Genomic DNA, 11,848 nt, shown 5'->3' with positions numbered 1-11,848 from the left:
CTGTCACAAAAAAAAAACCATAGCACGTAACTTTATTTATTTATTTTTGGATAAAATAAAAACATATCACAAGATTTAACATTTTATACTCCGTACGTTAAAACATTTCTACAACATAACTTGGGACACTTTTTTAATTACAAAAAAATCTTTCAGCCATGGATATTTTATATTTTATAAATTAATAAAACAAGCTCGGAAGCGCACGCAATGCGTGCACGATTTTCAAGGTGGCAAATTCATATAATTTACATTTTGTTAGAGTTTGATTCAGTAATTTTCAACATATCAATTATATTATTCGTAAAAAAGTAGAAATGTTGAAATTAAGCTGAAATTCCCCTTGGGTCATCCAGGTTCGAAACTAAAAGTTTAATTGCTTTAACCAATATGTTAACCATAGCAAATCATTTTACATAAAACTTTCTATTTGAGTTAAAAATAAAAATTTAAAAAAATAAATAAATTAATTAAAAACCCTTTTACTTGAAAGTTTTTATTTAAAGAATATTGTCAAGGACTTCAAAACGTTATGTTCTTAGAAATTTGAAGTAATAAATAAAAGTTGAAATAAAAGAAATGACTTTTCCTCATTTAAGGTAAAAAGTATAATTAGTCCTAAAAAACTTTCTATTTGAATTAAAATATAAATTTTTTAAAAAATAAATAAATTAATTAAAAACCCTTTTATTTGAAAGTTTTTATTTAAAGAATATTATCAAGGACTTCAAAACGTTAGGTTCTTAGAAATTTAACGTAATAAATAAAAGTTGAAATAAAAGAAATGTTGTCATTCCCTCATTCAAGGTAAAAAGTATAATTAATTCTAAAAAAAGGAGTTTTAAGTATAACTATTAAGCTTGATAACACCATTTTGAATAATAATTTTTATTTCCAAAAAAAAAAAGAGTTTAATCATAGTACATCTTTTTTTTTTTTTTTTTTTTTAAAAGTAATCATATATTTTTATGTATACAAATATTTTATAATAATTTTATATTATATAAAATATTTTGAAAAGATTTGACACAAAAAAAAAAAAAAAAAAAAAACGATGATATAATTGATTTCACTGCTTTCCCCTTGCTTCCCCCCTTCATTCACGATATTCACAAACAAAAAAAAAGAAAAAAAGAAAAATTTCGCTGCTGCCGCCGCCGCACTGCTGCTGCCACCAGCCGGTTTCCCCTTGCTTCCCCTTCTCTTCTATCTTTCTCTTTTCTTGTTTAATTTCTTTAAAGATTTAATCTTTATATGATTTGATTATGCATGATTTGATTATGCATATACATGATGAAAGATTGCAAATTTATTGAGTTTATGATATACTAAGTACATAATTAATTTTCAGGTTTTATTAATTGAGAAATTAGGGTTTCGAAATCTTGATTTTTCGTAGTTTTGGGCTTAAAACGTGAATGAATTGATTTAACTAGCTACTTTGTGGTTAAATATGACCCTAACTTTAATTTTTGATGATTATAAATGATTTTCAGTTTTCCATAAAAGCTGATTTTGGGTTTAAACTATTCAAAACTATATTTTTAGAGTTCAAATTAGGTAATGGGTTGTTAAAATAGCATGTATAAAGTAAAGTGATGTTCTAAAATTTGGTACATAATCTGAGTTTTAGTTGTCTTAGCATCTTGTATTATGATGAATACAATGGGGTGATCTACTTAAGCAGAATAAACCATATATATTGTTTGATCTAGATTACATTTCACATGAATGCACAAGGGCTCTCAACCCAGGAAATACTTAATGTTAGGTCACAAAGTAGAAAAATGACAATGTTACAAGTGTAGTACACGTTACTTTAAGAGGCCATCAAATACTAAATGATCTAGCTAAGTCAATGTAAAAAAGTGATATTACACAAGTGATGACTTTCATGTAATTATCGATGAAATTTTATATTTAATTTATTCTTTGTAGATGGTTTTCTTTTAAAAAAAATCTTTTGTTATACATAGCCGAAATAAAGTTGCTCATGAGTTAGCTCACTTTCAAGTTTTAAGTGTAGAAAATCGAGCATAATTTATGAAAAATCAATATCCCCGGAAAACATTATGGTCTAGCTTCTAAAGCCCCACTAATACAATATCGCGTACATATAAATCTAGTTTCAACTAATTCAACAACACTTCACTAATACGGAGTACAACATTTGTGCTCATTATTCTAGCAAAAAGATTTTCCATCAGTGTTCTCAATTTTTTCCCAACAAAATTGGATTTTTTCACTTTTACAAATCGTACTATGACTTATCCATTGGAGCGGCTTCAGAAGTTTCTCATTTCCATTGAAGCAGCGTTTAAGATAAGATGTTTATTCCTTTTTTTTTATCTGATTATAGTTAAAAAAAATTCAAATTGTTGTTATATTATAATTCCAGAATTAAATTAAAAGCTTAAATCTAAATTTGATTTTCGAAATGCTGCTGATTCGTAATCTCTCTCTTCAAATTACAGAATGAACCAACAACAGCGTAACTTGATTTTACAATCTTCCTCCAACTTCGCACCACCCAAAGGTACAATCTTTCCCCAATTTCCCCTTCAATTTCAATAAATTGTTTTGAATTAATCAAACAAGAAAAGTAAATTTGTTCTTTCAATTTGATAATAAAAACAAATAATGCAGGGGTGAGATTATTGTATGGAACAGCAGGGTTTAGAACAGATGCAACCCTTTTGAGATCAACATTGTATAGGATTGGAATCTTGGCTGCTTTAAGATCCCTTAAAACTCAATCATTGATTGGGTTGATGATCACAGCTTCCCATAATAAGGTTTCTGATAATGGTGTCAAAATTGCTGATCCAAATGGTGGAATGTTGTCTCAGAATTGGGAACCCTTTGCTGATTCTCTTGCTAATGCTGCTGATCCTCTTCAACTTCTTCAGGTTTATATGCTAATTATGTTGAACTTATTTTTAATTTTTTTGGTTTTGTTTAGTTTGAACATAGAAAGTTGGAATTGTGTTAAATTTGCAATTTGTTTTTGTCGGGGTTAGTAAATTAATCTAAGTTATAGTTTGATTATTATCTAATCCGGATTGAAAATTATCATGTTGCCTAGATTTTGTTTGACATTGGAGTGATTTGAGAATACCCTTCATTAATGTTACTCAGACTTGATAGAGGCATATGTCCAAGTAATAGACTTGCCTATTTTAGAAAAAAATATCAATGTTTTTGGTCTAAAGTGATGTTTAAGTGTTGATACTACCTATGTTTTGTGTCAAAGATCTGATATGGGTACAGGGTACTTCAGTTGAGTAGCATAGCCATCATATTATATTTGATAATGTCGTTGATAATAACACTATTGTTGAAGTTGGTATATTGGATTTTGTTGGACCTATTTTTCTCTTTTGTGGCTTATATTGCATATGCTGTAAGTTTGCAAATAGGATTGTATTGAATATAAATTTATCAATACCCATCTTGTATTAGTACAATTTTTATACCTTGAAGAAAGACTGTTGTTTATGGGTTGTTGCTAAGTTTAATTCATATTTCAAAACAGCTTATTGAAGAATTTGTGAGGAAGGAGAACATCTCATTTGACAATGCCTATTCAGCAGAGATCTTGCTAGGAAGGGACACCCGGCCCAGCGGAGAGTCTCTCCTAGAAGCTGCAAAGCAAGTAATACTTATCTCTTCATGAGCAATCTGTTGATACAGCAATGCCAATTATGTAGTTCTTTGAATTGTCTCCGAAGTATTAAATTATTAAATTATCTGCTTATTCTGTTCAAGGGTATCAGCTCTATAACTGGTGCAATTTACCACGATATGGGAATTTTAACCACCCCACAATTATATTGGATGGTCCGTGCTAGAAACATGGGTATGAATTCAACAGAGCAGGATTATATTGAGCAACTCTCACATTCCTACGAGTTAATGTGCACACCATGCAAATCTTTATTATATTTCTTCTACTCCATTTTTTTGAACAATGACAACACAATTACCTTCTTGAATCACTCAATTTATACTACTGTCATAATTGGCTCAGGTGTTTAGTTGAGTTGATTCCAGACGGAATTAAAGGGAGAAAATCTTATGATAAAGTGGTAGTTGATGGGGCTAATGGTGTAGGAGGTGATAAACTTGAAGTTTTGAAAGACATGTGCGGTGGTCTATCAATAGAATTAAGAAATTCCAGCAAAGGAGAAGGTATTCTGAACGAAGGAGTTGGAGCTGATTTTGTGCAGAAAGAGAAGGTCATGCCTTCTGGGTTTGGCCCTAATGATGTTGGGCTGAGGTTAGTCATCTCTTTTTTCATTTGGTTCTAATCATTAGTATTGTTTTGTTTTCAACTTTTATCTGGTGGTGGTTTTGGAACATGAAGCCTCCTTTTAAAAGGTTTTGGGATGAATTGGTGTAATTTAATTTGGTTCATCTAACTGGAGATACATTTTATAGCTTTATATTTTGGCAATGTCAAGATCTCAATTCTCTCATGGTGTAGATCATTTAAGTACGAAGAGCGCTGCTTTTTTGGCTTGGATTGATTAAAATTCTGGATTCTATGCCAAGCTTAATATAGGTTTTTCTATAAAATGGAATTTGATAATCATGTAGAAAAATAATCTATGTTTCTGCTTGATGGCATTATGGAAACCAAGAAATCTGATTTTCAGGTTTATAACTCTGTTTTGCCTTTTACATACATTGCTATCGATAAATTAGAGCCCAAACTTAAATAGCGTACTAGTACTGTGAATGAAAGGTGAAAAGAAAAATTCTATAATTGAAACAGACAAGGTAAATTAAACAAGCAGTTCTTTAGGCTTATTGCTATTGAAAGTAATTTGTTATCTCTGTATAGTTTCATTTCATATTTCATGACTGAAAAGTATTCCAACTTCAGTTTTCGTGCTAACTTGCTAAGTCCTCGTACTAGATTTTCCATTTAAAACTTTAACTAATTAGTGTTGAAGTAAATATTGATTCTGGTTACATCTATGAAGTATTCATTTTTATTAAGGGAAATGTTCAACCGTGGAAGCCAGGCTAACTGCTGATGGTTCTAGCATTTCAGGTGTGCAAGCTTTGATGGGGATGCAGATAGGCTTGTATACTTTCTTGTGCAACCAGACAGTAAAGCGATTGACCTTGTTGATGGGGACAAGATGCTATCATTATTTGCTCTATTTATTAAAGAGCAATTAGATGTTCTCAAAGACATTGAAATTGAAAAACCATGCGAACCTTATCATCCACGTCTAGGCGTAGTGCAAACTGCCTATGCTAATGGGGCATCAACCGATTATCTGAAGAACTTGGGGTTAGATGTTGTCTTCACTCTGACTGGAGTGAAATATTTACATGAAAAGGCTTCTGAATATGATATCGGTATATACTTTGAAGCAAATGGCCATGGCACCATATTGTTTTCTGATAGTGTTCTATCTTGGTTGGAGGCTAGAAATAGTGAGCTCTCTTCCTCTTCTACAGGTCAGTTAACGTATAATGTTATTGCAATTCATACTTTTATTCTCCTTAATCAGACTTCCTAAACAATGTTCCTTACCTTTTTCAGGCTCGGAAAATCAAAAGGCTGTATTGAGATTATTAGCTGCCAGTAAACTAATCAATCAGGCTGTTGGTGATGCTTTGAGTGGATTGTTATTGGTAGAAGCCATCTTACTACATACAGGATGGTCAATTCAGAAATGGAATGAACTCTATAAAGATCTGCCTAGCAGACAGCTTAAGGTGTGTCACTGATGAATTTTTCATTGGAAAGTAATTGAAATATTCTCAATAACAGAATCCTCAACTCTGTTTGCTGGTTTCATTTCAACCTTTGAAAGTTTTTCTGAGAGCTCTTGATCCTTTTTGGTTTCGTTGATTAACTGCAATGACTCTTAGGTGAAAAGTTGACTGAGCTTTCACTGCATTCTAAGGGAAATGTGTCTTATAAAAGGAAATTACAGAGTAGATAATTTGTTAGATTAGAATTGTTTGTTTCTTAAAGTTGAGTACTGTTACTATATACTTTGTATAGTTAATTAAGATATATTCCATAAATCTTTGCCAATCCTGGTATCACCATGATTTACATATTTAGCTATAAACTCACTCTAAAGTGGACATTGACATATTAGTTCCTGCCCTCTCATTGTGAATTGTGTATTCTTTTTTTTTAGCTGTAGATTATTTACGTTAATCACATCAGTCCGTAAAAAATTTCTTCTGCGTTGGAGTATCAGGTCAAGGTTGTTGACAGAACAGCTGTTGTCACTGCAAATGCCGAGACTATAGTTGTACAGCCCGCTGGTATCCAAGATGCGATTGACAGTGCAACTGGTAAAGCTTTCACTCTCTAGAAATCTGTATTCAAACTCTTTTATGAGTTGGTGAAGCAATTTTTGGGTTTGTCGGTAGCTTTATTCATTCCCTTTTTCTAATGGCAGTTTTTTTTTTTTTCCTACTATCTCTGAGTGATCAGCTAATCTTGACTTTTTTTTTTTTTTTTTTTTTTTATTTCTTTTTCACAAGAGCAGCAAAGTATCATCATGGACGATGTTTTATCCGACCATCAGGCACAGAGGACGTCATTCGGGTGTATGCAGAAGCCACCACCCAAGAAGAGGCAGATAATCTAGCTAGTGATGTAGCAAAGCTCGTAGATCAGTTCCTTGAATTGGGCAGCTCTCATTAAACAAATTGCCGGCTGGTTTTTGTTGTTGCAGGATTAGTTATAACATGGGAATTGCCTGCTTGTTTGCCTCAGTCAATCCCCTTTTTATAGATCAACGTCAGGGATTCTCTTGACATATGTATAACTGAATTAATTGTAAGTTTAAAGGTTTTACAGAAACAGGTTTTCCCCTTGATAACAGAAGTGGCATTACCAGATTTTTTTCCTCAATAATAATGGCATTTTGCTTGCATAAAAAGCACCATATTGTCAATTGTGTGATGTATCAAACTATCAATACATATATGTCTTATCAATTCATGCAAGTTTGATAAATGGCATTTGATGCTAAATTCTGTGGATTTGATTTTTGATAACTTGGCAGCTTGGCCCATCCTTAAAATGTTATAGACGCCCAAAAATTTTGACATACCATATTTTCTCCTTTTACGAAAAATAGTACAATAAAAAATGTTTTATGGTAAAATTATGTTATAAATTTCGAGTATGTTGCCTATTATGCTTATGCTGTCTATAATTTTGTCCTTTGTAACAAATAAATGTTATCTTTTTAATTCTAAAAATAAAATCAGCGTGATTTTTGTATACCTGGCCATATTGTGTGGCCGGCTGAGACAAACCCAAGCATTGACCGGGTAACAACTGATCGTCCAAGTAACCCTGATCGATTGAGTAACCCTTGATCAACCATTGACCGGGTAACCACTGATCGTCCAAGTAACCCTGTACGATTGAGTAACCCTTGATCAACCAAGTAACTCATGGCCAAGGCCAAGTAATCTCGATCACACGGTGTGACCAGCCACATATGAAACTTTGTGAAATAAAATATTATCTTTTTATATTACGAATTTAATTCATTTTATAATATAAAATTCAAGTTGTAAGCCAGCGAGTATCACAAAGTTTATTAGATAAATATACACTTAATAAAATATTTTAGGGTTTTTCTAAGCTATACGCCTAAGATAGTCGAGTTTCTAAAGTGTACCCATGTTTTTCAAGTTTCTAAGCTTTGTCCTTCAACTGCTTATCAATACTAAAATGTTCCCTTATTAGTTGTTTAAAAGTTAATTAAGAATGTGATATCGTGGCTTCAGTTTTCGTTAGTAGGGTTGCGGTGACTGAGATTTATTTCTTCTATCATTTCCTTACCTTTTATCATCTTATTATTAAATTTATAGTTAACTTTAGGTGACGTGGAAGTTCCAAAAAAGGCACCATTCATTAATAGCAGTGATTAGTGAGTTGAGGGACACAATTTAAAAATTTTAAAAAACATAGATACACTCTAAAAACTCGACTACCTTATACACATAGCTAAGAAAAATCTAATATTTTTTTTTTAAAAATACAAATAAACCGCACGAGCTTCGTCGAGCAAAAATTGTTAAGTGAAGTAATTGGTTTTCTCGATAGAATTAGAAGGATAAAGAACAAAGAAACCCTTCTACGTTTATTTCTCCCACTTTTGGAGCTTTTGCATCCCTTCCATCTCTCTGTCCTCCATCAAGCGTACTCTCAATACGCCATTGAAGCGGCTTGTTAGCTTTTCTCTCCTCCATTAAAGCAGCTTCTGAGGCAAGTTTTTTTTCTTTCTATTTTGTAATATTCGAATATCAATGTTAATCGTTATTTTTATTGCCAGCTTAGTCAATTTTAGGGTTCTTGATTATTGAACCATTGATTATTATTACTGATTTTACGAAAGATTATGTCTAGCGATTTCGTTGCTAGAATTTTGCTATTCATATTCTATAGCGAGATGAATTTATCGTGATTTTTCGAACCTACTTTGATAATTGATTCAATTTTGGTTGTTAATGTGTTGCGGGCTTTTGATATATATTCCTCTAATGTTGAGACGGAACTGTGAAGATGAAAATTATCCATATTATTTTGATTAGATTTTACAAGTCAACTAATTAGGGTTCAAATTTTTTTTTTTTATTTTTATTTTTTGGGTTCTGGTTTTTAAATTTGGCAACCCAATAATAGCCTGTGATCTTAGCGGAATCCTATTTTTGATGGGGGAGGTTGCTATGGAGCTTATAATGTGATACTTTGTATAAATACTTATATTTACTTGAAATATGTTAAGCTGATAATCATCTTCAGTAGCTTTTCATTTTTTTTGGTCATGTAATTGGCGGAAGTTTAGTTCTTTCTAGCACCCTTCCCCCCGAGAAATTCTTCAATATGGTTTAAATACAGCTTGGCCTTTTTAAATCTATTTTCAACTTATTGCAAGAGACTGTGATGTTCTGCTACTAACAATTGGTTGTTAATTGTCGGTTTTTTTTTTTTTTTTTTTTTGGCTTATGTTTGTTGTGGTGTGACAATGTCTAGGTTAAAGCTGATCATTTATAAATGGCGATATCTACATTGAGTGCCACTCCTGGAGTTTCTGTGGTGTTATTACCCCCAGGTTTGTGAACTTTTTTCTTTTCAATGCTCAAGTTAAATTGACTTATCTCATTGGGGTCTTCATCTGTTTGGTTGTTGGATAAAATTGTATATTTTGGGGAAGTTTTCGTGAAAGTAGCTAGCTGAATGATGTTGATTGAGATTATTTTGAGCTGCCTATGGAGTTAGCTCACATTACAAGGTGAAAGTGAAGTTTTAATAGCGTTTAGTTATGCCAGTAATCTACACCTTTATCCACATCTGAACCCTTTGAGAGTTTGAGGGAGGAAATATTTTCTAAAATCTGTACAGTAACCAATTTTTACGGAAGATCCCTTATGTGGTCTTTGTTGATAACAAAAGTTTGCTTTATATTTTTTGAGGTTCTGTTGTCTTCTACTATTGTTTTTTGCCAAGATGGCTTGGTGGTTTCTGCTTGTTCTGTGGTAGCTAACGGTAATACTTAATTGAATAGTGAGGTTTGATTCTCCAAGGAGGGGCCCATTAAAGCATGGTGTAGCGGGGATTGGTAAGGTGTCATTAGGTTTGAATTTTGAACGGAATTTGGGAAGGCTTGAAAAGCTATCATTATGTTTGAGTCACAAGCAAAAGTTAACCCCTATAACCAGAGTGCGTTCTGCTTCTGTGGTCTGCTCAGCTGCTTTGGTAAGCTCCTTCTCCATGAACCATTTGTCACTTCTTTGCCTATCAGAATCCTTTGGTTCTTTTTGCAATTTCTGTGATAATTTTTTGATACAATGATTAAAGCTTTAAATGGTAGAGTCTAGTACATTTGCATGTGAAACGTCAATGTTACATGAAAAACTTCAATTTTGGAATGGATGAACTGATTGATGCACAGTTGCACACAGAGCACATAAATGCTATTTTAGTGAGTCCGTCAACATACTCCTGGAGTTTATTTGTAAAACAGATGGGTTTTTCCATGAGTGTGAAAATAGATGGGCTATTCCACGAGTTTGACGATTTTAATCAAGTTGTAGATCTCTTGTTCTAGTCATCAGTTCCATGCTTTTATGTTCAGCTGTAGAAGTGGATACTTTATATACTCCTGAAGTTGCTAGAAATGCATATTTTGGATATTAATGGTTTTGCAAATTGCAATCCCTATTACTCTGAATAATCATTACTCTGAAAAAAAAAGTAAGGACTGTGAAATTCGTAGGGGATAAGTTTTGCTAATTTTTTGTAAAACATATTTTTATACAAAGATATAAAAATATAGTATGTTGGTATAATTTAATCTCAGAGATCTTTTGTAATATTAGTTGAAAACTAGAAACAATTCTCAGATCGAAGGGAACTTCCACTTTGCTTGTTCAGGGGATTCTTCTTAAAATCTGAAAGAGTTTGGATCAGGTTGGTGCAGGTGTTTAGAAGAGGGAATAGACCTTGCATGTTTGCACAATAAGGCAATGCAAGAGCTAACTCTTCACCATCAACTTCTGCAGTGTTTGATGCTCTGTACATCATGCTCAATTCTTGAATTATAGTTTTAGGACTCACCTTTTCTGATGACTTGTTAAAGGGTCACGTGACAATAGTTTACTTGTTTCATGTTCTTATGTTGCCTTATATGATCTTTATAAATAGCCATGCTAAACTATATCTTCCCATATTTTCACATTTGTAGAATGCAAGATGTGGAGCGGAAGGACAAACTCAAACAGTAGAGAAGCCTGTTTCTGTAATTTCAAATGCACCTGGTAAGTTTGTCATTTCTGCAATTCACGAAATGGCTGAGATTTTGGATAGGAGTCTTGGAACACTGTCTGAATTTTTGCTTAGAAGAAAACAATGATTATAAAGACTCTCTAGTATATCTATGTGGTCACTTTAGTTAAGGGAAGGAAATGCATGATTGTTTGATTTTTGGCTCTATCTGCCTGAGGTATTTTATGACCTGCTGGAAATGTAAAGATAGGTTGAATGTTGCCTTTGAATGTGGAACATACAAATTTGGGTGATCACTGATCAGTTGTAAAATGTTACTTCAGGGAAACGCCCATTTCTGGAGTCTCTTGGTGTCATTGACATCATTCTTAAATTTGTTTGCAGGTAAAGAGAAATCACCACTGCTTGATGATGGAGGAACTGGATTCCCGCCGCGTGATGATGATGGTGGTGGAGGTGGTGGAGGTGGTGGAGGTGGTAATTGGAGTGGCGGGTTCTTCTTTTTTGGGTTTCTCGCTTTCCTTGGATTCTTGAAAGACCAAGAAAATGACGGACCCTATCAGAATTCTAGACGGAGATAAATTGTTGCGTCAAGTATCTTTATGTAGTTACTATCTTGCAAGTCTTTTACGTTCTGATTATATGGTCCGCATAGTAATTTTCTGTAGCTCATGGGGTGATGCCCATAACGAAACGATGTATTGATTTGGCAACAAATGAGTTCCATAGTTGTTCCATATTGTATCATAGCACTGTATCATTTTTCACAATCTTTTATCTTTTAGGTCGAAACAATTCGTTAGTTCATCTAGCCACCAGTCACATACAACAAACGATATCAACTATGTTAGGCATAAAAAGTGGTAATAGCTTGTAGCCTTAACTATGACTAAAATCATAAATGTTGCCCCTGAGTGTTAAGTTGTGTTACCCTCGCATACAAACCAATCCGAATCTGCATTCGATATCAATCAATACCTATTCATCACTTCAGAACTTTCTTAAAAATCACTTTAAAATCAATATACCTATTCTTGACTTAAAAATCATTCAAAATATTTA

The 11,848-nt window shown here is 32.9% G+C and overlaps 2 protein-coding genes across 6 annotated transcripts; both read left to right on the top strand.

Moving 5' to 3' along the window:
* The first annotated feature begins 1,063 nt into the window (after window positions 1-1,063).
* LOC110687738 (phosphoacetylglucosamine mutase-like) lies at window positions 1,064-6,934 on the top strand. Of its 5 annotated transcripts, none has more exons than XM_021864362.1 (10): window positions 1,064-1,181; window positions 2,475-2,536; window positions 2,647-2,909; window positions 3,536-3,655; window positions 3,769-3,917; window positions 4,031-4,279; window positions 5,060-5,475; window positions 5,561-5,736; window positions 6,234-6,330; window positions 6,528-6,934. In XM_021864362.1, the coding sequence occupies exons 2-10, from the start codon at window positions 2,476-2,478 to the stop codon at window positions 6,683-6,685; spliced, it is 1,689 nt and encodes a 562-aa protein (XP_021720054.1). In that variant the 5' UTR covers window positions 1,064-1,181; window position 2,475; the 3' UTR covers window positions 6,686-6,934. The 5 variants fall into 5 exon arrangements, with proteins under 5 accessions (XP_021720054.1, XP_021720053.1, XP_021720057.1 ...); XM_021864361.1 differs by lacking the exon at window positions 1,064-1,181 and adding an exon at window positions 1,188-2,322 and having other exon boundaries at window positions 2,468-2,536; XM_021864364.1 differs by lacking the exon at window positions 1,064-1,181 and having other exon boundaries at window positions 2,343-2,536; window positions 6,523-6,934.
* A 1,143-nt stretch (window positions 6,935-8,077) lies between these two features.
* Window positions 8,078-11,556, top strand: LOC110687737. Its single transcript, XM_021864360.1, has 5 exons — window positions 8,078-8,266; window positions 9,035-9,113; window positions 9,567-9,757; window positions 10,746-10,818; window positions 11,171-11,556. The coding sequence occupies exons 2-5, from the start codon at window positions 9,056-9,058 to the stop codon at window positions 11,365-11,367; spliced, it is 519 nt and encodes a 172-aa protein (XP_021720052.1). The 5' UTR covers window positions 8,078-8,266; window positions 9,035-9,055; the 3' UTR covers window positions 11,368-11,556.
* Window positions 11,557-11,848: the final 292 nt, after the last annotated feature.

This window comes from Chenopodium quinoa, unplaced genomic scaffold (assembly GCF_001683475.1).
Source record: "Chenopodium quinoa cultivar QQ74 unplaced genomic scaffold, ASM168347v1, whole genome shotgun sequence".
Taxonomy (NCBI): Eukaryota; Viridiplantae; Streptophyta; class Magnoliopsida; order Caryophyllales; family Amaranthaceae; genus Chenopodium; species Chenopodium quinoa.
This window is presented reverse-complemented; position numbering and strand designations above follow the sequence as displayed.